This window comes from Gadus chalcogrammus, chromosome 3, assembly GCF_026213295.1.
Source record: "Gadus chalcogrammus isolate NIFS_2021 chromosome 3, NIFS_Gcha_1.0, whole genome shotgun sequence".
Taxonomy (NCBI): domain Eukaryota; kingdom Metazoa; phylum Chordata; class Actinopteri; order Gadiformes; family Gadidae; genus Gadus; species Gadus chalcogrammus.
This window is the reverse complement of record NC_079414.1, coordinates 8,711,637-8,733,469: the sequence shown is the minus strand read 5'-3', so window position 1 is coordinate 8,733,469 and position 21,833 is coordinate 8,711,637. Positions and strand designations below refer to the sequence as shown.

The 21,833-nt window shown below is 47.3% G+C and overlaps 1 protein-coding gene across 1 annotated transcript; it reads right to left on the bottom strand.

Annotated features, from left to right (window-relative positions):
- Positions 1 to 1,013: 1,013 nt before the first annotated feature.
- Positions 1,014 to 21,466, bottom strand: polq (polymerase (DNA directed), theta). Its single transcript, XM_056585782.1, has 35 exons — positions 21,186 to 21,466; positions 20,939 to 21,032; positions 20,133 to 20,617; positions 19,779 to 20,020; positions 19,281 to 19,457; positions 19,026 to 19,156; positions 18,438 to 18,594; positions 18,234 to 18,345; positions 17,905 to 18,106; positions 17,648 to 17,789; positions 17,281 to 17,427; positions 16,772 to 16,984; positions 16,260 to 16,402; positions 15,726 to 15,936; positions 14,905 to 15,047; positions 13,993 to 14,186; positions 12,650 to 12,774; positions 11,980 to 12,223; positions 10,047 to 11,640; positions 8,284 to 9,919; positions 7,568 to 7,708; positions 7,096 to 7,298; positions 6,540 to 6,756; positions 5,958 to 6,151; positions 5,522 to 5,647; positions 5,239 to 5,413; positions 4,883 to 5,006; positions 4,615 to 4,715; positions 4,266 to 4,348; positions 3,917 to 4,018; positions 3,611 to 3,722; positions 3,088 to 3,212; positions 2,341 to 2,476; positions 1,826 to 1,926; positions 1,014 to 1,429 (listed from the first exon to the last, which is right to left on the bottom strand). The coding sequence occupies exons 1-35, from the start codon at positions 21,251 to 21,253 to the stop codon at positions 1,316 to 1,318; spliced, it is 8,514 nt and encodes a 2,837-aa protein (XP_056441757.1). The 5' UTR covers positions 21,254 to 21,466; the 3' UTR covers positions 1,014 to 1,315.
- Between the last annotated feature and the right edge of the window lie 367 nt (positions 21,467 to 21,833).

The following is a 21,833-nucleotide window of genomic DNA, read 5'->3' as shown; positions in this document are numbered from 1 at the left end:
GGCTTGGGCAAACCCACCAAAGATACTGATTAGAAGTGTTTCTCCACAGCAGCTGTGTCTCCGTGACCTCTTCCACTGCCTGGTTTCAGACACGAGGGGTTTCAAGAAAGTGTTTAAGATCGATTGCATGGTGGTAGTCTGTGCAATGCAATGTTTCAGTTTGGAAGAGCTTTGGAATATACTTGAATGGACTTGCTCGCGGTTTAGGTTTCATCCCGGGTCCTTGGAAAGAAAGTTGTAGCTTTTTTTTTATTTAGAAATGGGGCATCTGTAACAGGAATCACCACCAACACTCCTGCATTCGTGGAAATTTTTTTTTTTCTTTTAAATTCAGTCAAACACAATGTTGTCGACCACGTCACTGGAAGTTTGTCCAATGACATTTATTTGTAGTTTTTTCTGTCACCATGTTGTTTGAGACCGCGCCTCTTAAACATCTGTCCAGCCGTGGTTGCGCTGGTTAAGTATTCAACAGTTAGAGGGCACCTATCTAACCAGTGTGTGTGGTCAGTGTGATTAGCCATCGCAAGCCATTTCAGAATCGGCCTTGCCCTGTATCATAGTCACATCACGAGTGGCAGGCTCGTCCATCAGTTATACATTCAGGTGGACCCTCCAACTTGTGATGTCACTAAGTCACAGGGCAGATTTAGAAATGGCTTGCAATGGCTAATCACTCGCACCTGGTGGTTAAATGAGAGCAATTTATCAGTCAACCCCAGCACTAAAGGCATTGTCTAAATCAAGACCGCTCTCCTGGTTCAGGTTCCCAGAAATGTTCTTCTTTTAACTTGGCTTGTGATTGAACTAAGTTAATCTCTGGTCTTGGGTTTCATTGAAATATCCACTCTAAATGATTGATCTTCAGTTGATCTAGGTCGCACAAAATGCTTCCCCTATCGTATTTATTCCCTCCTTTAAAAAAAATACGAGATACCCAAGCTGGCTAAGTTTGTTTTGCACAAATAATGTCTAAACGCTGACCGTGGTAGATTTGCAATTTAATGATGTCATAAATGTAAAAAAAATATAAATAAAAGGAAATTCAAAACAGTGCAATGGCGTGTGAGTGTCTGTTATTTGGATGGAAATTCATTGCAAAGATAAAATTAAATGGCAGCTTTCAATGTCCATTACCTAAAGGCTTAATAAATCCAAATGAGGTGTTATACCTCCAGTTCATATTATTCATGGCACGATTGTTTTCTCATTATGTACAGTATCAGTATAAATAGGATAAATTCATATAGTTACAGTTCATAGTAACATAGTCACTATCCCTGAGTTAATCATGGTTGTCCGTTAGCATTCTGTGTTATATGTCAAGGTCTTCAAGGTTACCCCAGCTGGGTCCAGCTTTTATCTTGGCCTTTAACTTCACATACAACTTCACCGCAGTCTCCATCTCTTTCTTCACTATCTGAGCCACCTGAGATGATTGGTAGAGAAAACACAATTCAAGTATAGTCAACTGAGTGTGCTCGCCTGAAGATAAAACAAACAGGAATTTGGGGAATTTAACGATATTCTATAGACCGTAGTGTTTTTTTTTTCATTTTCTCTTGTCTGTCGCTAGTAATTAGGGATTGATTGGTCCAGCTAAAAAAGTAGCTGAAATTAGTTCAATGGTTATAGTGGAGTGCGTAGAGTTGCAAATGCTTCAGAAATGTAAAAAAAGTGGAATTTAATAAAAAAAAAATCTATGCTTCAATATATATATATAAAAAAACTACAAAGAAGGTTAGGAATAGACTAATTGGATCTAATACAGGACCCTGGAAAGCAACGTTTGCAGTGTGCTCTGTGTAATGAGTTAACGTCCCACCTGGATGAGGTCCTCTTCTTTGGTCTCATAGATGAGCTCGTCATGGAGCTGCAGGATGAAGTAGGCTCCCCTCAGATGGGACGTCCCGCCCCGCCGACTCACTGGGGAGAGAACGACACACAGGCCAGCCCAGACGTGTTCTTAATAGTCTAGATTTGAGTCTTTTAATGTGGCTTCTGTGTCATGCACGTAGGGGCCACTAGTCTGGAGCAGTGCTTCCTGAACGGGTACACGACAAGTAGCAAAATGGCCAAGGCAAGGCAAAACCTTTAGGAGGTTTTTAATAACGTAAATGGTAAATAAACTATAGTAATAAGTCAAACATATTCCATTATAAATATTATATTCTGAAAGTAATTTCTCCATTTTATTTTTCTTCGCATGCTTTGTTCTGATCGACTCTCTTATCTCCGGATCGTAAACACGTGTGGTAAACGAGGTGGTTCATGGCCATTAGTCCTGACAGTAATGACCCCTGCTGTCCATTGGGACGAGGCCCTGGATGCGACCCCTACCTGGCGCGGTGTGCTGGTGGGACAGGGGGGCGCCGGGGTAGAGCTCCCGCAGGCGCTTCTGGATGTTGACCGTGGCGAGTTTGACGATGTCGGCGGCCGAGCCCTGCACCGTGGTGTTCACCGCCTGCCGCTCGGCCTGGGGGGCGGGGGAGGAGGGGGAAGATAGGTTTCAGAAATAATCAAATGGTCTGAGAAAACTCTGCAGATATCTAACGTGGGACTGGGGCGGAGATAACACCAACAACTAACCTCACGGCTCCACCGTCTACGTTTGAATATTAATGCGTCACATCCATCTGATTGAATCGAAAGATGGTTATACGTTATATAATGTCAATGTAGTCGCAAGACAGATGTACTCGATCAGGTTAAACTGGTATGAAAATGGGATGGTATGATTTCTAACATGGTATGTGAGAAATCAACCCTAATTAAACTGACCTCTTCAAGAACTATACACCCTTTTCAAATTTGAGGACAAAACACGTGAGTTGCTTTATACTAGTCAAGGGTCTGCTACCTTGATGCCATGAGTCATAGAATTATCTCCACTAGCTTAGTGAAGATGACCTGGTACATTAAAGTAGCAGACCCAGAAGTAGTGTAAGGGTGAACAGAGTTTATCCTACCATGCTGTCTCTGAAAACGTCAGGCAGAACTGAAATGCACTCATAGTGACCCCATGGGATAACTATGTCAGGCTGCATGTTAAACCCATGCCCAGGATAATGAACACGCTCTGCTCACGTGTGCCTTGGCGTAGCCGTTGCCGTTGGTGATGGCGGGCAGGTACCTCCGCCGGCCCATCAGGGTCTGGACGTAGCCCCTCCTCTGGCAGTTCTTCACCGTCTCCCTGAGGAAGGCCTGGATCCCTGGAGCAGACAGAAGGACGTCCCCGCTCAGTGATGGTGGAGGTGGTTCAGAGCACACTGGGATTGAAGATGCTTTCATTCATTGAAAACAAATCAGCATTCTTCGGTCAAGCAATATAGTTCCTGAAGACAGCTGAATGGTTGCCAAGCAACACAGGCCAGCGTATCTTAGGATTGGCGGCGCATTGGTCCTAAAACGGACTTTCCACAAGTGTCATCACAGGACCCTCACAGGTGTCGCTCACAACACTAATTATCTCTGCTTTCATATAGCAGAGCAGACGAATTAGACTGAACTTCACTAGCTGAGTCGAGGTACAGCTTTCATAAAAACAGGTTTGATCTGTGTTATTATTCATGAATTGTATGAGAGCTGAAGGATATTAGATGAAGAGTACCTGTGTATCTGGATTTGAAGCTCTCGATGTAGCAACCTGCATCGTTCTCATCCACACCCATTTGCTCCCCTAAGGACTTGGGTCCCATCCCATAGATGATGCCGTAGCAGATCTACACACACACACACACACACACACACACACACACACACACACACACACACACACACACACACACACACACACACACACACACACACACACACACACACACACACACACACACACACACACACGATACTGAATTAATGAATTCTCAGGTATACACCATGAGAATACGTGTGTGTGGCACACACACACACACACCTGCTTGGCCTGTTGTCTGAGGCTGTCGTTCACCGAGTCCGGCTCAATGCTCTTCCACTCGGCTGCAATGCAGCGGAACACGTCTGCTCCGCCGTTCAGCACCTGACCCATAACACACGTGTTATAACTGGCATACATCAAGGCAATCGCTTACAGTTTCATATTGGTTAATAAAATGTCCCTTTTAATCGAATCATCATCTAAAGACCAACACAGGGGTCGCTCATAACACCCTAACACCGACCTTAACCACTCTAGAACCCGTGCCCTGGTACATAGCAGTCCCAACAGACCCCATGGGAACCAGGGACTCCACCAGGGACCCAGGGAGCCAATCACAAAGACTCACCTGCAGGAGGCGCCGGTCCTTGGACAGGTGGGCCAGCACCCGGAGCTCCAGCTGGGAGTAATCTGCTGCTAGAATCATGCCCCCTACAGCACACAGGGAACCACAAGCCCAAGGACGTCAAGGAGAGCAGCTTTCACAACAAGCATCGACTCATCGCATGGCAATTCAATTGGCTGTTCAAATGTAAATTGAGCGTGTATGAGTGGTACTGCAATCAGGTTATCGAATGATGATGTCATGATGATTCAATACAAAAAGAATATGATGTTAAAAAAATCTACTAACGATAAGGAGAAAACATGCGCTCCTCGATAGCGGAGGTGATCTTAAATATAAGCGGCTCATCCACCTGAGAAGGGCACAAAGGAATGCCGCATGCTGACGGAGAAGGCCGGGCCTTTCTTTGGACTGCCGACTGGAGCCGCCGGGATTATAGTGCGACGCTTCCTCCTGTGAAACAATGACAGCAGGATTACAAACTGAGCTATCCACAATGTCTACAGATTGGCTGTGGGCCATTGATACTGGACACAGTTCATTATTTGGGCCATTTGGGCCTTGGAAACAAACAGCATTTGGAAAGAGATGCTCAATCCAGGGTAACGTCGTCGGCCTACCCTTGTTTGTTTGCAAGATGGCGGGCATCTTGTGAAGGGGGGCTCTCCCCCACCACGGTGGGCATGTCGATTTCAAAGTCCTTGGGGACATTCTGGATGTTGGGCTCTGTGAAGCTGACCCGACCTGCGGAGCATGTGGATTCAGAAAGCCATGTTCAGTCCAAGAAACCAAAACCCACTTCATCATAACGGAGAAATAAAGGATGGGTCCGTTGAGCTCAGGTTGAAGGACACGGTTCGATTCCCACTGAGGCCAGCCGTAGGATGCAGACACGTATGGGATGAGTAAGATGTCTGGAAGAAAGCATGTAGCGTTTCCATACATAGAAATGCCCAGATATGTCTCTGGTCGTTACCCGTGGCAGTGTGGGTCTGGGCGATGGGGTGGATGCGGTCCATGGCCAGGCCAGGGTGGTGCCTCTTCTCCCTCTGAAGGGGGAACACCACCTTAGTCATGGCGTTGGTGATCCGCCGCCACTCCAGAATCACCCCGGGCAACAGGTGGAGCGGTCGAAGCTTCTCCAGCACGTCCTGACGACGTAGTGAAACACGTCCCATATCATCACACACTCCGCGGGCCACACAGAGCTTTACAATGAGGGGCGGTACCAGATGTACACGTTTTGACATGTCTTGTACCTTGGTAGTGCTGAACTGTTTGCCCAGTCGCACTTTGCCTCCCCTCCTGGTGTAGCCCAGAGTCTTCTTATTTATAACCCCGCCCACGTCACCATTTGGGGGCAGATGGAGCTCAAAGAACAAGATCTGCAGGACGGAAACACAGACACACACACACACACACACACACACACACACACACACACACACACACACACACACACACACACACACACACACACACACACACACACACACACACACACACACACACACACACACACACACACACACACACACACACCACAAGTGGTTGGATGATACATCCTGAACTTTGTTGAACTCTAAAGAGTGCATTATCTCTCATTAGGCATCTTATTACTCAAGTCTTTCCAATCAAAAAAGTATATATTGGATTGGTTCAAATGACCACAGCATCCAAACATCATAGAGATACCTGTGCTATGTCGTCGATGCTGGTGAGGGAGAAGCTGTGCCCGGCCATGCCGTACGCCTGAGCCTCCAGGGCGCTGAGCTTGGCCTGCATCACGTGCTTCTGCCTCTCGCTCTCCCGCACACTGAAGCCCAGGCCGTTGAGCTCAAGCAGGGCCAGACACCGCTGGGACGGCATCTCCACCCGCCGGAACACGTCTGGTAGAGGCACACGATCAGTACAACTTATAGGTCCGTCATTTGGAGGTACAGTAGGCAACATTTGTGGCTCCATGCTGGCTCCAGTCTAGATGGGAGTCTGCACTGTGCTCCTCAACCCTCCTTCTCCCTCCCCTCTCCCAAACCAGTCCAACCTCAAAAGGCGTGGCACGCTAACAGCCTTAACAAGAAATCTCTCCGCCAAGCTGTAGATTCAAAGCAATTTACCTTAATCCCAGTAGCCTTGAAGTTAGTCTTCATGGCACGATGGGTTTGAGAATATCATGTGGGGTCGTGTTTCCTTTACAATATTGTAAATTTAATTGAACCCAAAGTCCAATCCGTGTTTAAGTCCCTTACAAACAAATGCAGGCTGGTATAGCCTTACCCAGCATGCCATCTTCCTCCAGCAGGCCGGTGAGGTGGGTCATGGTGGCGTGGATCAGCACGCTCTCTGTAGCCGCCTTCACGCGGGGGCAGTAGGTGCTGGCGTACCGGCCCTCCCCCAGCCCCTCCAGTAAGGCCAGCTCTGCGGGGCAGTAGAAGGTCACCATGTTGGCCAGGGTCCTCTCCTCGCTACCTGGGTCCACCAGCCAGCAGGCCACCTGTGGCAATGCCGGGGTTCAGTTATTATCAAAAGACGATTCAGGTGTGTGTAAAGTTTTGGCTTTTGCACATTGCGGTTGTTATTCCAAATCACAAGTAGAAATCGTGAATCAAATGTATATTTTATGATGTGATCGTGGTGAATGATGGCAACATCGCATTTGATAGTTGAGTCAGTTGATTTCTTAAGTTTGTTTACAAAAACAAACAATTTATCCAGCAGATGACTTCCATGTCAATTTCTTAACTTTAAGTAAGAGAAAAAAGACATTCATCCGTATGATATAACAAAAATAAAGGATCATTAATCATCATTAAGTATATATGTTTGTTTGTACCTTGGGGTCTTCACAGCTTCCCTCCAGACTGACACCGCAGCTCAGCACCAGTGTTTTGTACACATGGATGATGTCATAGGTGATAACCACGACGGCTGAGTGGCTGACCAATGGCCTGTTCAGACAGGCCTTCACCTGCTCCAACCTCTCACTCACTGGCAAATCAGCATCCAGTGGAGGTGGGGCCAAACTAGAGCTCAAACCTGCAGTGTTACACACAAAACCAAAATGTATTGTCTGTGGTTAAGGATGGTGTCTGTGGTTATGTAAGGGCTGGTCTGTGTATTGATATGGTTCAAGAAATATATATTGAACTACAGAGAATTAAGGTCTGTATTACTGGATTTATTTGCCCTTTGATAAAAAACCAAGGACGATAAAAAACATTAAAAGACTAATACACATTTGCAAATTAATCTGGTGACGTCAGGCTATTTATCGTAGCCAGTGCTCGCCAATAACCAGCATCCACCTGAGCTCTGCTCCTGCTGCAGAGAGATGTAGAATGCATCCCTCGAACCCCAGCAGACGCTCAGACCCATCAACACCAGCCCATCCTCTCCCCTCACTGGGAACCCGGCCGCACTGCACAGCTTCTGCCGGTTTGCTGACCCTGCACATATCACATACAACACGTAACGTCATTGTTATAGCAGAGTGCTTTATTGATCCCCTAAGCAAAGTTTAAGTGTTGCAGTAGAAAATCACAAACATGACTGAGAGAACACACAATGAGGAAGGTAAAAGTAAACAAAATATATACAAATACAAATATGACGATACTACATACAACTACAAATAAATACAAATTGAATTTAACTTCAAGTCAAGTCATTGCTATTTTTGCACAAATGGAGGAATCTCCTTACCCAGCACCTGGGAGTCATCATAGGCTACTGATGTTGGTAGGAAAGTCCTCCTGTTACAGTCCTGTTACAAGTTATTTAGGGGGTGTGCACGACTTGGGGACTGGGGACAACAGTGTACCCACTCGGCGCCTCTTTCATCCTCAGCACACGGCATACTTAAGTCCCATGATTAAGAACAATGGTGGCTGATACATTAATACTAATATACTATATATACTACTGATTGCACATGATTGATATAGTCTTGCAGCTGATCACAATCAAGCTCTCAAAGCGCGTCTAGAGGACCACCCACTACATGTGCACCGGCGGCGCTGACCTCTCTTGTGCTCCTCTCCGATGCCGCCCTCGGGATGCTGGGTCTGCTCTGGCCGTTGGCAGGCCAGTGCCAGGGCGTAGCGCTCCTTTGTCCTCCACTCGCTGATGAACGTGTGGAAGAGTCCCCGGTCACTGGCCACGTCGATGATTGAGAAGGCCCCGGAGCTGCTGGGTGTGAGGGGGCCGCTCTGGGACAGCTGGAGGCTGAAGCCCTCGTCGATAACCGATGTGTCTTCATCAGGCTGGCCGGCCTCTGGTTCAGCTGGGATTGGAGGGACTGCGTCTGGTACCTCCGAGCGGGTTCTTGGCTTGTGGTTGTCTCCCGCTTTGGATTTGTTGTCGAGTTCGGGAGCCGATCTGTTTTTATCGTTCCCGGACGTGGATATATCGGCAGGCTGGGGACGGTGGCTGGGTCCTGGGAGGGATGTTTGACATGTTGGAACCTGCTTTGAGCTGCGGGGGCCTGTGGAGCTGGTGGACTGTTTCAGAGGCTTGGCAGACAGAGGCGAATGGACAGAGGAGGTTGTTAGTTTGATTCTGGGAGTGACAGGTGCCGTCTCCTGTGTGGGGGGGATGAGGTCAGAGGCAGAGGATGGCCTCTCTCCGGCTTTCTCTTGTCCAGGGCCTTCCTCCGTCGCTTCAGAGCGGCTCTGGGCAGCAGGCGGGAGTGTCTGATGCTGCTGTTTCCCATCCCTCTCCATCACAGGCTGAGGTATTTCCAGGTCCTTCCCTGCAGCATTGTGCACATGGGCTAGCGTGACTGATGCTGTTGTTTTTATTGTTGTGACACTTTGGAGGGGTGGGTCAGCCATGCTGGGCCACTGATCGAACATCTCTTGCAGTCCAGGGCTGCAGTCAGGAAAATTATCAGGTGAGCTCTGGATGTGCTTGGCTTTTGCTACACCCTGTCTGATTTCATCCCAGCCCGCTCTCTTGCTTGCCTCACCCATGTTCAAGAATCCATGGTCATGGTTTCTCGGTGGCGTAATTTCTTTTAACTTTTCAGCTCGACCTTGGGTCCCACCTGTATCCGTATGGCCCAGCTGGATCGATTGGAGCGGTTTGGTTTTGGATGGGGCCAGGTTGGGTTCTGGTAGCTTAAACTGAGCAGGCTTAAGGCCTGAATGTGTTCCCTGCTGGTCTGCCATCAGCGTACGGTCTGGTTTGGACTGTTTACCTTCGCCATGGCTACGTCTGCGCCCTTCTGGGGATCTTTCCGCGTGTCTGAGCAAGCTCTGCCTCTCCAGGAAGTGCTCCCCCACCAGCAAAGAGTCACCCCATTCAGACAGATTGAAGGACGACTCGCTCCATTGCTTAGCCTCTTCTGCCTCCTGATTGGCCAGAAGCTCACTGCGTCGTCGGTCCTGACCAGAGGGAAGTTGGGGGTTTTCTGCAATCTCCCCTCTAAGCGGCTCCTCTTGATCTGGTGGAAATAGCCCGTCCTGGTCTGGGCTGAGGCCAGCGAGAAGGGAGCCCTCATAGAGACTGTCAAACAGGAAGCTACTGCTTGCATTTAAACTCTCAGAATCAACCGGATCCACGTCTAATGCAGGGCGGATGTCAGCCTCCTCTTGCTTCTGTTTTTCTTCACCATCTTCTTCGTCCATGTTCTCACAACCATCTACTCTTGGAGTGATCTATTGAAATCAATAACAACCATCCATCACTAATCATTCATATAACGTACAATATATAATTGTGTACACATTGACCAAATATACTATCATTATAATTAGAGGAAATAACTCCACTGAACTGACTCACCTGGTGGCTTGCGTCCAGGATTAGTTCTAGCTGGGCATCTGTGAGAGAAATATTAAATCTTGGACCAGCGTCATCAGGTCTTACATGGGATTGGGCCTCAGTTTGAGAGCTGTGAGCATTGTTGCCAGCATGAGGTTTCTGCACCTCAGGCTGGAGTCTTCCTTCATTCTCCTCCAGCACTTCACCTTCCTGAAGTCTGCTCGCTCTCCCCTCATTCAACTTTTCCCCCTGTTCCTCTCCTTCCCCGCCCGTCTCCCCTCCCACCGGATTCACCTGATCAAACATGATCCTCTCGGTCATAGAGTCCAATTCAAAACTGTCGGATCCAAAGCCTTCCTCGGCCTCGTTAGAGTCCACTGGCACGGCCTCCTCTCCATGAGCTCCATCTGTGTACAGCTCTGGGGAGGAGAACCGCTCCTCCTCCTGTCTCCTCCTTCGCTCGGCCACAGAAGAGAGGGGAGGCGTTGGCGTGGGAGAGTTGGACGGCGGCCCCACAACTGGAACCGGTGACGTCTGAACATTAATGGGAGAAGTGGAATCGGGAAGACCCCCTAAATCACCCGCTTGGGGGGGATCGGTTGAAATAACGGCGGGCGTCTGCGGAGGTGTTGGAGAACTGTGACGTGGACTTTGAACGATCTCCAATTCAGAATCCACTGATGGCAGTGCTTGTTGCACAGTTTGGACAGCTTCCCACGCGTTACTCTCAGTATGAATAGACTGGAGGACTTTGCTCAAGGCTTTGGAGTGCTTTACCACTCCCGACCGAGCAGGGGAGGCCACAGAGTCGGCGGCGGCGGCGGCATCCTCTTTAAATGCCTCTGCAGAACCCCGATACTGCCCCTGCCTTCGGGGTACTGGGGCCCGGAACCGAGGTGGGGGCATGGGGGACGTTGGGGGTAGAGGAAGGGTCTTGAGCGGAGGAAGAGGACTGAACACCAACTCGGCCAATTCCTGCGTCAGGCTTCTGTGGCGAACGGCCCGCTTTGTGTTCACAGCTTCTGGTTTAGTGGGAGTCACCTCTTCACTCCTGATCCCGATTTCCTCCTCTGCTCTCTGGCCCTCCCTTCCAGCTGCCCCCTTCCCCACCGTCTCTGTGCCTCTTTGCTTTGCCACGTGTTCTGTCATTTCCGGATTGTGAACGATGGCAACGGTTTGATTGGTTGATTTAGCCTCTGCTCCTCTCTCTGTCAGGCCGTCGTGAGCTGTCTCTGTTCTGACTGTGTGTCGCTTGCTTCCCGGTGGGTTCTCATCACGTTTCTCCTCTGCTTCTCTCTCTGCCCCTCTCGTCCTATTTTGATCTTTTTTCGTATCCTCTTTCTGTCCTTCTGCTCCCTTGTGTATTTCCCTCTTATTGGGGGATTTTGATTGGCTGCTGCTGTGTCCGTCATCTGGCCCTGTGTCAGAAAGAGTCCCCGGGTCCCACTGGACCCCCAGCTGAGCCAGGTCTCCCTGGAGGAGGAGCCTGGCCTCAGACACAATCTCATTGGCTGCTTCCTTTTCCGTCAGGGCCCGCCCACCACTGACCCAGACACAGCGCAGGCTCCGCCTCTCGGCCGCCTCCACCTCGCTCTCGTCCACGGCCCGCTTGGAGCTGTCGACCACAGCGGGGCATGCCGTTACTTCAACAGGTTATGACAGAGGGGAGACCACTGACCACACTGAATAGGCTAAGGGAAAAGGATTAGCAAATAAAGACGGCCCTGCCCAGATGTTCTCTTCCATTCACTGACGCCTGTGACCGTCAGTGAATGGAACTGATAACGTTATCTAACAAGGGCATGTCAACAAATGTCATGGTTTAGGGTTAGCTTACGCTTGCATACAAATAGGGAAATGCATTACAAATGTCCAATGTTTGCGATATACATAAAATGTGTATCGCAAAATGAACCCCCCACACAAACACACACACACACTCACACACACACACCTCTTAAAGGGAACGGCTTTCCGCAGTGCTTTCTCCACGTCGGCAACGGTGGCCCTGGCGAGCTCGGCCACGGTGCACAGCCCCTGGGCGTACAGCGCTCGGGCCCGCGTGGCGTTCAGCAGGGACACCCGCACCAGGTCCACCAGCTCCCTCTGCACGCCGAAGCTCAGCCGCGTCTGATACTGGGACAGCAGCAGCTCCATGCTGCTCCAGCCCAGCCGCTTGCAGAACACCGTCACCATGCCTGCCGGGACGGACAGAGAGACAGAGACAGAGACAGAGAGAGAGGCAGGCGGACAGACAAACAGGCAGGCAGACAGAAAAAGAGAGGGACAGAGAGAAAGAGAGAGTTTGAGGGGGCGGGGGGGTTACTGGCGATGCTGGCCTTTTGCATGGATACGTTCATTTAAATGTCCCTGACAAGCTTGAATCATAATTCCCACACTGTTGAACTGAACAAATGAACTGGTGTATGCGTAACACATCTAGCATAAAACAAGCTTTAGTGCCATTTTTTGGCATTTGACACTAAATTACAGTTGCACAGGTTCAACATTCAGATCAAAACCACCCTAGCCTCAACAGCAGCTAAGAGACTCTGGATTGTAGGCATGTGTATACGAGACAGCAACAGGCATGTGTTCACCCTAATAAACTGTGGGCCATGTACCTGCGTATGTGGAGGCAGACTGCTGCAGCGACTGCAGCTGGCCGCGGTTGCAGTTGTACCTGGAGGCCACCGTTGCCAGGGGAACCTCCTTCACCAGGTCCTGCAGGACCAGGGTGGTGAAGAACCTGAAGGAACCACCAGCTGGTTAGTTCACGCACACACAGCGTTGGGGGATTCCTGCTTCACACAGCAAGACATCCAAGTGCCATGTCCACCTGGCAGTGGAGCCGGCTGATCTAACCTATAGACCTGGTCAGCAGATTTATGTGGTCTCAAACAGGGCAATCCGTCGATAGCAGAGTGCACACTATTGATGGGTCGTTTGCGACCGAATCAGTTCGAATGAACCAATCTTTAACAAGAACGAGCCAACCTGATTCTTCTCTTATTCGTTCTCAGACTCGACTCCTCCCAGACCCATTAGTCGCTACCTCGCTGACTCGCTGTTCATTCACTGACTGTGAGTGGTGAAGAGGGAAGACGGTTAGTGAGCGAGCGTATGATAATATGATTAAATATCAGTGAAATGGTAAATGCATGCTGATATTATTTTCTGTCTCATGCCAGATTACTAAATATTTGAATGTCTGGTCAGCTCGTTCCTTGGTTCGTTCTGCCGCACGTGACCCGGGACCCCCACCTTGGTCGATCTTGATCGATTCTTGAGTCGGGGTGGCCATCTCCACAAGTGTTAAGTTCCTGTTACACAAGAAAAATCTAATATGCCCAGAATAAACACAACTGTACATAATTTACTTTAAACTCCCTCATTGCTAAATCGAGTCTATTATCTTGCTGATATGTTAAACATCTATTAATCAACTACACCCCCCCATCCCGCTGCGTTTGGTTAAAGTTGTAATGTTGTGTTGATTGATGACCGACTTGCAGCATCATTTGAGAATGAGAATGAGGGAGGAGCTGAGTCTGACTGACTCTGCTGAGAACCGTGCATTCCATGATTCGATTCACCGCTACCGGAAACGAGACTGAACGAACGAACGATTCTGAACGATTCTTCTTGGCGAACTGACCGACGCAAACTGAATCAAGGAAAAGAATCATGAAATCCATCACTAATGCACAATACAAACAGTGGGAGTTCTCACCTGGGAATTGATTACGCATAAAGTACCGTGGAGTGAACACATATCATTCAGTTTAGACATGTATTTTAAAAACAAAAGGGAGTGAATACGTGTTAACCATCGCAATCTATAAATCCATCAACTTCACAAACAAAAAAAACACACACACACGGTACACAGAACCCAGCCGGGAATAACCTTAATACCGGAATTCCTACAAATCAAACCCAGACGTCCAAACAGCTGAGCCCTCACCGTTTGTGGACGGCCATCTGCCGGCGCTGCGCGTCCGTCTTGGCAACCAGCTTGCCGCTGACGGAGCGTGCCAGGAAGCCCTCCTGCACGCCCACCAGCTCCGCCACCCTCTTCATGGAGGAGGGCAGCTGCTCCCACAGGCAGAAGAACTGGTACCAGTCGATGGTGGTCCAGTCGGTGTACACCGGGGTGATCTGAACACACGAGGGGGAAGGGGGGTTGGACTTGTGGGTTCGAACCGCATCCCCAAGAGCAAGAGGCCTGACCCCGACTCGCTTTCTTATGTTATGCATACATTAATCATAAGTAAGTTGACGTGAAAAATAGAAGTTGTATCATCATCAGATGATTAAAGTTATGTTAATTGAATAAATAGCATGTTGTAGTAAATACTGAATAGAAAATAGCCAATGTATATTCTGTTCCATAATATTGCATAAAGTCGTTCTAATTTTGTGTTCTAAGGATATGTTTTGCACAATCAATTATCCTCGACAAATACCCTTCAATCTGTTAGAAGTCACAATGATATATTTTAATTAGAATTTGGATGTGCAAATGTTTGGGTGTGTGTATATATATATATATATATATATATATATATATATATATATACATATATATATAATATATATATATACACACATATACTGTATGAATGTATATATATATATATATATATATATATATAAAAATGTAGGGATATTCATGTGTGTACCGTCTATATACACATTATTTACGATTATTTTGTTCATTGAAGAGAAGGATCCTCCTCTTGTTTGTGTCCTGTTGACCCATTTTTATATCTATATTGAATATATATATACAAAATAGATGTGTGTGTGTGTGTGTGTGTGTGTGTGTGTGTGTCTGTGTCTGTGTGTCTGTGTGTGTGTGTGTCCGTGTGTGCACCAGGTAGAGGGTGTGCAGGTCGTTCTCCAGTACGAAGCCCTTCATGGCGCGCTGCAGGTCAGCAAATATACCCAGGGCCTCGGGGGGAGAGAGGGAGGAGGAGAGAGTGGCTGCTCCCAGCAGGGACGGAGCAAACCGCTCCTCTGGCCGCCAGGAGGAGAACACACATTAGGCATGGGAACCAAACAGCCTAATGCTCAATGAGGCATTAGAGATTAAAAGGTGACCGCTTTTTAAATGTCTATTATTTAAACCATTTTTCAGTCTGTGGCAAATATGTTGAAATAGTCAAGAGAATAACATTCTCTCTACTTAATGATGGAAAAGCGGATAATGAAGTCTAGTGGTGATCTACAGTGTGGACATTTGATCACTAGAATAAGAACATACAAAACCCATCATTAATCATTTTTCCTAAATAGTGATGATCTTGATCCAAATCGTCATCAATTTCATTGTCCTCCTCATCCCCACCGAGGCCATCAATTATGCAAACAATTGAATTCATATATTTCATCACTTATTTCATAATTTCATAACGTCTCCTTATAATAATCTAAAATGGATTTAACTGTTGTTAATAGTTATTCATTTATTTGATTTGATTACTCACATTTTATTTATATAGTAAAATGTATTTATTTAATCTATCCTTCTGTTATTTCTCAATTTAATTTGGTTTGTGAGAACAACCAAATAAACCAACAAGAAAGAAGAAGAAATCCCCTTTCATAGCCTGGTATGATCTAGACCAGTACTCAAACATCATCGTCCTCGACAACTGAGCATCCAAAATATAAATTAAAAAGAGGCAGCCACACCTTCCCCCTCCTTCAGGGTAGTGATGAACTCATTCTCCATCAGCCACTCCACACAGGCCTCGATGGCGCCCCTGTTGGTCTCGGGCTCCGGCCCCTCCTTCAGGCCCCCGTCTGAGGGGTCCCGCTCCCATCGGGCGCTGGCGGCCAGCAGTGTGCAGGAAGCGTACACCCGCACATCCTGTGGTGTGCTGGCCACGCCTCCAACGATGATCTGTACGTTGGGGGGAGGACAAGGCACTGAATTATGGATGTGGTAATGGAGGTAAACACATCCCTGCTCTGGTGCACGCAGAGTTGATTACACCTCAATGCTGCAACCTCAATTCAATACTGTCTTACTCTCCCTCAAATGGTAGAGCTAATGCAATGCATCCATGGACAAAGTGTTCCACACCACCAGTACGATTTAGAGTTAGGGTTTCCATTCCCACTCCCCCAAACCCTGAGCGAATACGTGCCCTTGTCTGACGTGTCTGACCACCCAATTGCTTACATTATGAGGAGCTAGTAGGAGGAAGACTGAGCAACACATACCTCCAGGATGGCTCGAAGCATGCTCGTGGTGACACCATCCCCCTCCTGCTTCACCAGGCAGCTGCTGATTGGTCGAAGCACACCCTGGACAAGGGTAATGCCTTTCTGCCTCTCAGACTCCTTGCACACAAGCACACTCTCTCCTGTCCCAGAGAGAGACAGCAGACGTCCAGCTTGTTACAGTCACTGTGTTGGACGTGCCGTCAGACTTGACCAATTATTGATGTTTATTGACCTTCATTTTTAAAGAAAATGTTTTGGATTTTGTTTGATTTGATCCACCCGCCACAGAAACTAACCAGTTTAGTCATTCAAACGTATATATCTTCCGAACTCCAATGTGGCGTTAACAGAAAAAAATAAGCAAGCTTTAAGGAAGCAGCTGTCAATGGCTTTCGTCCTTGGCCCATCGCCAACACCTCTCACAGTCTCGCTACTGAACCAAACCACTGATCATTGCATCATTTAGTTTCTCAGTCATTTTGGCCACTTCTATTCGTGGGTTCTCTTGCCTTGGGTGTCCACCCCCTTGCGGCCCGCCCGCCCGGCCATCTGTTTGTACGTGAGAGGGTCTAGCAGGTGTCCATTGAAGGTGGGGGTTCGGATGATGACCCTGCGGGCCGGGAGGTTGACCCCAGAGGAGAGGGTAGAGGTCGCGGCCAGCACTTTGACCAGGCCCAGGCGGAACGCACCCTCCAGAATGTCCCGCTCATCGAAGGTGAGACCTACAGAGGACACAACCAACAAAACCATATGGTAGAGGTGCAGGACTTGCATACCGTCTGTTGAATAAGGGTTTCACTTGTTAGTAGAAGGAAAGTTGCTATGGTAACCATCCACCCTGTAATCCAATAAATGAATTCCTCGATAAAGAAAGACATTGATGCCATCTGTGAGGACAACACGGCCAAAGATAAAATCGTAAATACATAGTTAGAATATTCATATTTTTCGTTCTTTCATTATTATAACAACCATTTCCTTAATATTTAAATGGCTACGCTGCAATTGGTTTAATCACCAGCGTGGTGGAAGCCAACCCCCCAGGGGACGCAGCGCTGTAGGGTAGGGTCTAGCCCAGCAGGGGTGCGTCTCAGCTGGGCGATCACATCAACCAGGCCCTTCTGGTCCAGACATACTGCCTGGGGGTCGTCCCCAGCCTTGCCATCTGCAGAATACAAACAATACATGGCATTTTACCACTGGAAGTAATACATCCACAATTATTAGACAGTCAATATAATCATTCCTGTTAAATGACCATTAATCAATTAGTGTCATTCCTTTGATTCTGATATCTTTGTATAAAATGTAGCATGACAAGGTATAGACAGTAAAATAGTTTTCCATAAACAAAAGTTAATTAGTGTAAAGATGCAAGAATTCACCAGTATTTCGGAGATTGTAGAATGCTCTGGCGATGCTGTCGGCTAGCTTCTCACACCAGATTTTTGAGGGGCAGAAGAGCAGCACAGAGTGGCCGTCTCTCACCGTCTCATAGCTCAAACTCACTATGTGGTCGTCATCCCCCTTATATTAAACACACACACAAACAGTTAACACACAATTAACACACAAACACAATCAACACAGTTAATCACCTCTGGATTGAAGGATCCCCTCCCCACCTCCCAAACTCACTCACCTTCACATTGATGGCAGGAGAGAACTTTCGAACCAGGGAGAGTGTGTTGTCGTAGATGTTGCTGCCCACCTTGACAAGCTCCTGCAAGGGGACGGGCCTGAAGTCGGTCTGATAGAGCTCTGCTCCCAGCCACCCAGCCAGCAGGGCCAGGTTAGGAAGGGTGGCACTCATACCTATTATCTGCACCCCATCAGAGAAGGAACTGTTGGGACAGATTATACATGCATAATCAATCACACGCCAACACCTTTTTGAAGGAAAACGATCAGTAAGACCAGACCAACAAATCCACCAAATAGACCAAGTGACGTAATAAAAGACAGACGGACCCTTTATCGTTCCGCTGCAATGCAATGAACCGTATCTTGGTCAGCAGCAGCTCGAGAAGGTAGCCCCTCCCGGAGTCTCCCACCATATGCAACTCATCCACCACCACCATCCCTGTGATGACCCCGATGAAAAAATGCAAACGGAAAATGAGAGAAACTCATTTAATACATGTCATCGGTGAATCGATACATCAGGTCCGTTACCTAGAAGGTCCATGCTGTCTTCTTCTATCAGTCTGTTGACGAGGGAGTTGGCCTTCTCTATTGTGCACACCGCCACGTCCAGAGCCCTGAAGCCCCCTGGCGCCGAGGTGCCCCCCATGTAGCCCTCCACCCGCACGCCCGCCTCTTCAAACACACTCTGCAGGGGCGACAGACAACACAGACACACACTGGTGTTGCAGCCGCATTGTTGATTGCCCGAAAATGTATCTATTGTAAGTGTGATGATCCTGTCGTACCCTCTGTTTATTTACCAAGTTAACATATCAAACATTAGCTGCTTATTCATCCTTTGTTACTTGTCTCTATTTCAGCCAGATAGAATGAACACTTGAATGAACACTGCCTATTGGATAAGACAAGCTCATTTAGACATTGCTTTCTTCTGGAAACTAATGTTGTGATGTTACAGACTGACTGAATCCATCCATCGATCGATCGATCGATCCATCGATCCATCCATCGATCCATCGATCCATCCATCCATCCATCCATCCATCCATCCATCCATCCATCCATCCATCCATCCATCCATCCATCCATCCATCCATCCAGGTGACCCTCCCTCACCTGAAGGTAGTGCATTTTCTCTTTGGCAACCGAGACGAATGGCAAGATGAAGAGAGCCTTCCTTTTAGTCTCCAACACACGCTTCAACATCAGCAGCTCCGACACCAACGTCTTCCCAGCACTGGTGGGGGCTAAGACCGTACAGGATAACGTGGACAGAGGGAGAGATAGCTTTGTTGAACCAAAATGCACGGTAATATTAAAGCGACCAACTTCTTATGACCTGCATGTCCGCTACAAACTCAGCCGTCTTACCCGCGTAGACGAGGTTCTGTCCCTGCAGGACCTGGCCAACGGTCAGGCACTGGGCCTGCCAGTCGAACATGTGGGTGACCCCGTGTCTCTTGTAGCGCTCCAGGACGGGTTTCGGAAGGCCCCAGCTGGACAGCAGTAGCTTCTCTGCGTGCTCTTCAGGAGCACGCATGGCAATGCCTAGAGAGAGAGATTATACACTCCAATTAATGAAGGATTCTGTGTTTAATGTTGACCAACACGGAAGAATTCATGATGCTAATGGAACAGGAACTGATCATATCACCTTTTGTTAAAAATCTGGCTAGGGGCAGTTTGATAAATGATATCAGACAAGCTCTTTGAATTCAAAATGTTTAAACCGTTGAAACAATGGAATCGATGATATACAATGTGTAGTTGCTATGTGCTGATATGATGGTTATAAACAGCACTATATCATTATCAGCCCTGGACTTAGTTCGAGAGGTATACCAACAGCTGGCTTTGGTGTAGCCTCACCTTGCTGAGTTAAAGTGTCAGGGAGATGACTAGCCTCGAGGCCAGTGGGTATTGTGAGTACAGATGCCGAATGATTCTGTAAGGACCGCTGGAGTTCTGCCTTCTTCCTGGCCGCTGCCAAGTGGGTGGGGCTAAACAGGATGAAGTTCGTGGAGGCGTCCAATGGGGAGTCGGCTTTGCTAATTGGACCAGCTTTTGCCGGGCTTAGAGGGGAGTCTCTTCTCCTGGATTTGTGCACCCGACTGTTGAAAATGAGTTAACCGTTCAAGAACCATCCAACAAATCTGAATTTAATAATAAGGTGTGAATTTAGTGTGAATATACAACAAAGTGGAAGTGGAAGTTAAGACTTACCCAGGATCCACCGCTTGCAGCTTGGTCGGTGTGTTTCCATGGGGCAGTGTGTTGCTGGGGCCTGCAGAGTCTGATTGGCAGCTCTTGGTTCCTCTCTGAGGAAGCTGTGCATCCTCCAAGTCCTCGCTAAAGAGAAGCTTTTGGGCGAGATCTTTGCAGCCGGCCCTCCGCAGACTCCCACCCCCATTACTGCTTTGCTTGCAGGCTCGCTTTGCTTCACTAGCTTGTTCAGGGTGGCAGTGGGCTTCGTGTGTGATCCGATTGGGACGTGAATTACAGTGTTGAATGGATTCTTCACGGTTCAGACTCTGTGTCGAGTCGTTTTTCCGCTTTCTGGTGCTATTGTTTTGTCCATTTGTGTGGATGGTGATTGGTGGATCCATTCGAAGCAGAGGTTTTACAGGGTCCAGGGCATCGAGTGCCTGCATCATCTCATCGTCAAGTGCCAGGGAGGATTCCCCCAATGGAAATACCGCTCCTCCGCCCTATGAAAGCAAAGGGGTCTCCTGTCAAACTAGCAGTGCTCAAGGTAGCAGTAGAAAGTTGCAGCAAAATGATATCTGGAATATATATGGATTATAGCTTTGTTTCTTTTCCTGAATTATATTATTGTGTGGATTATTATCTGTATGGTTGTGATTATTGTTTAGAGTGGTTCATGTACTTTACCAACATATTCGATTTGTCATTGATAAATTGTTTTTTATATATCTATATATATATAGATATATAAAGGCGTGAATTAACGATTATTTTAAGAGACAGGGATGACAGTAGGAATCAGATTTCCTTGCAGTCAGACTCACCACGTTAGAGCCCTTGTGGTTCTCTGTCTCCAACGTCGTTTTCTTCGTGAGTTTACCATGTTTTCCGGTAATTGGTTCATTGTAGACTTGATTGCTGTAAAAAGCACATCGGGCGTAGTAGGTGGGAGGTTTAATAATGCATATTCATATTAATTTAATTTCAGTGTAACTCTTGTATGCATCCTTATTGTACAACCATCATGTACAGGTAGTCATGTAGTGAACGAGTCATGTATGTGTTCTGTACCTTTTCTTGACGATCTGGTGTTGTCCCATGTAACACTTCTTTTTATGTGGAGGGCCCAGGTTGCTCATACCGACAACTTCGTATGAGTCGACTTACTGAACGTCCAAGTTGTTTTGAATTCATACACATGACATCGATGTAAAACAGTAATCGTAAAAATTGCTTTCTATATAATATATGTTAATAAACATGCAAACAAATTGCAGCCGTTTTCACAATATTTAGACGCGAAACTGTAAACATAACTTAACACGACTGAAATCAAAAAAGACCGCTGCGTTAGCTCCGCCCCCGGTGTTACACAAAAATAGTTCCTTGTAGCAAAGGCAGAAACAATGGTTCCTACCTGATTTGACGCAAGACTGCAAGACCAATTTTCTACTCAATACTTTGACAGTATGGTGGTGAACTAGCTCGATAAATGTAATAGATTTTACAGCAAAAGTAAAACCATCTAAATTTGGGAAACAAATTAACATATATATTGTCTATATATTGTCATTGTCTATCATGTTGTCTTTGAAAAACATTACCAGATATTTTATTGCGCTTCCAATCTTTGACAGTATGCTTTTGAGTGTTGTTTAATTTCAGTCATGTTACAATATTGGTACCAAAATAATGTATGTGTGAGTTTACAATCATTTC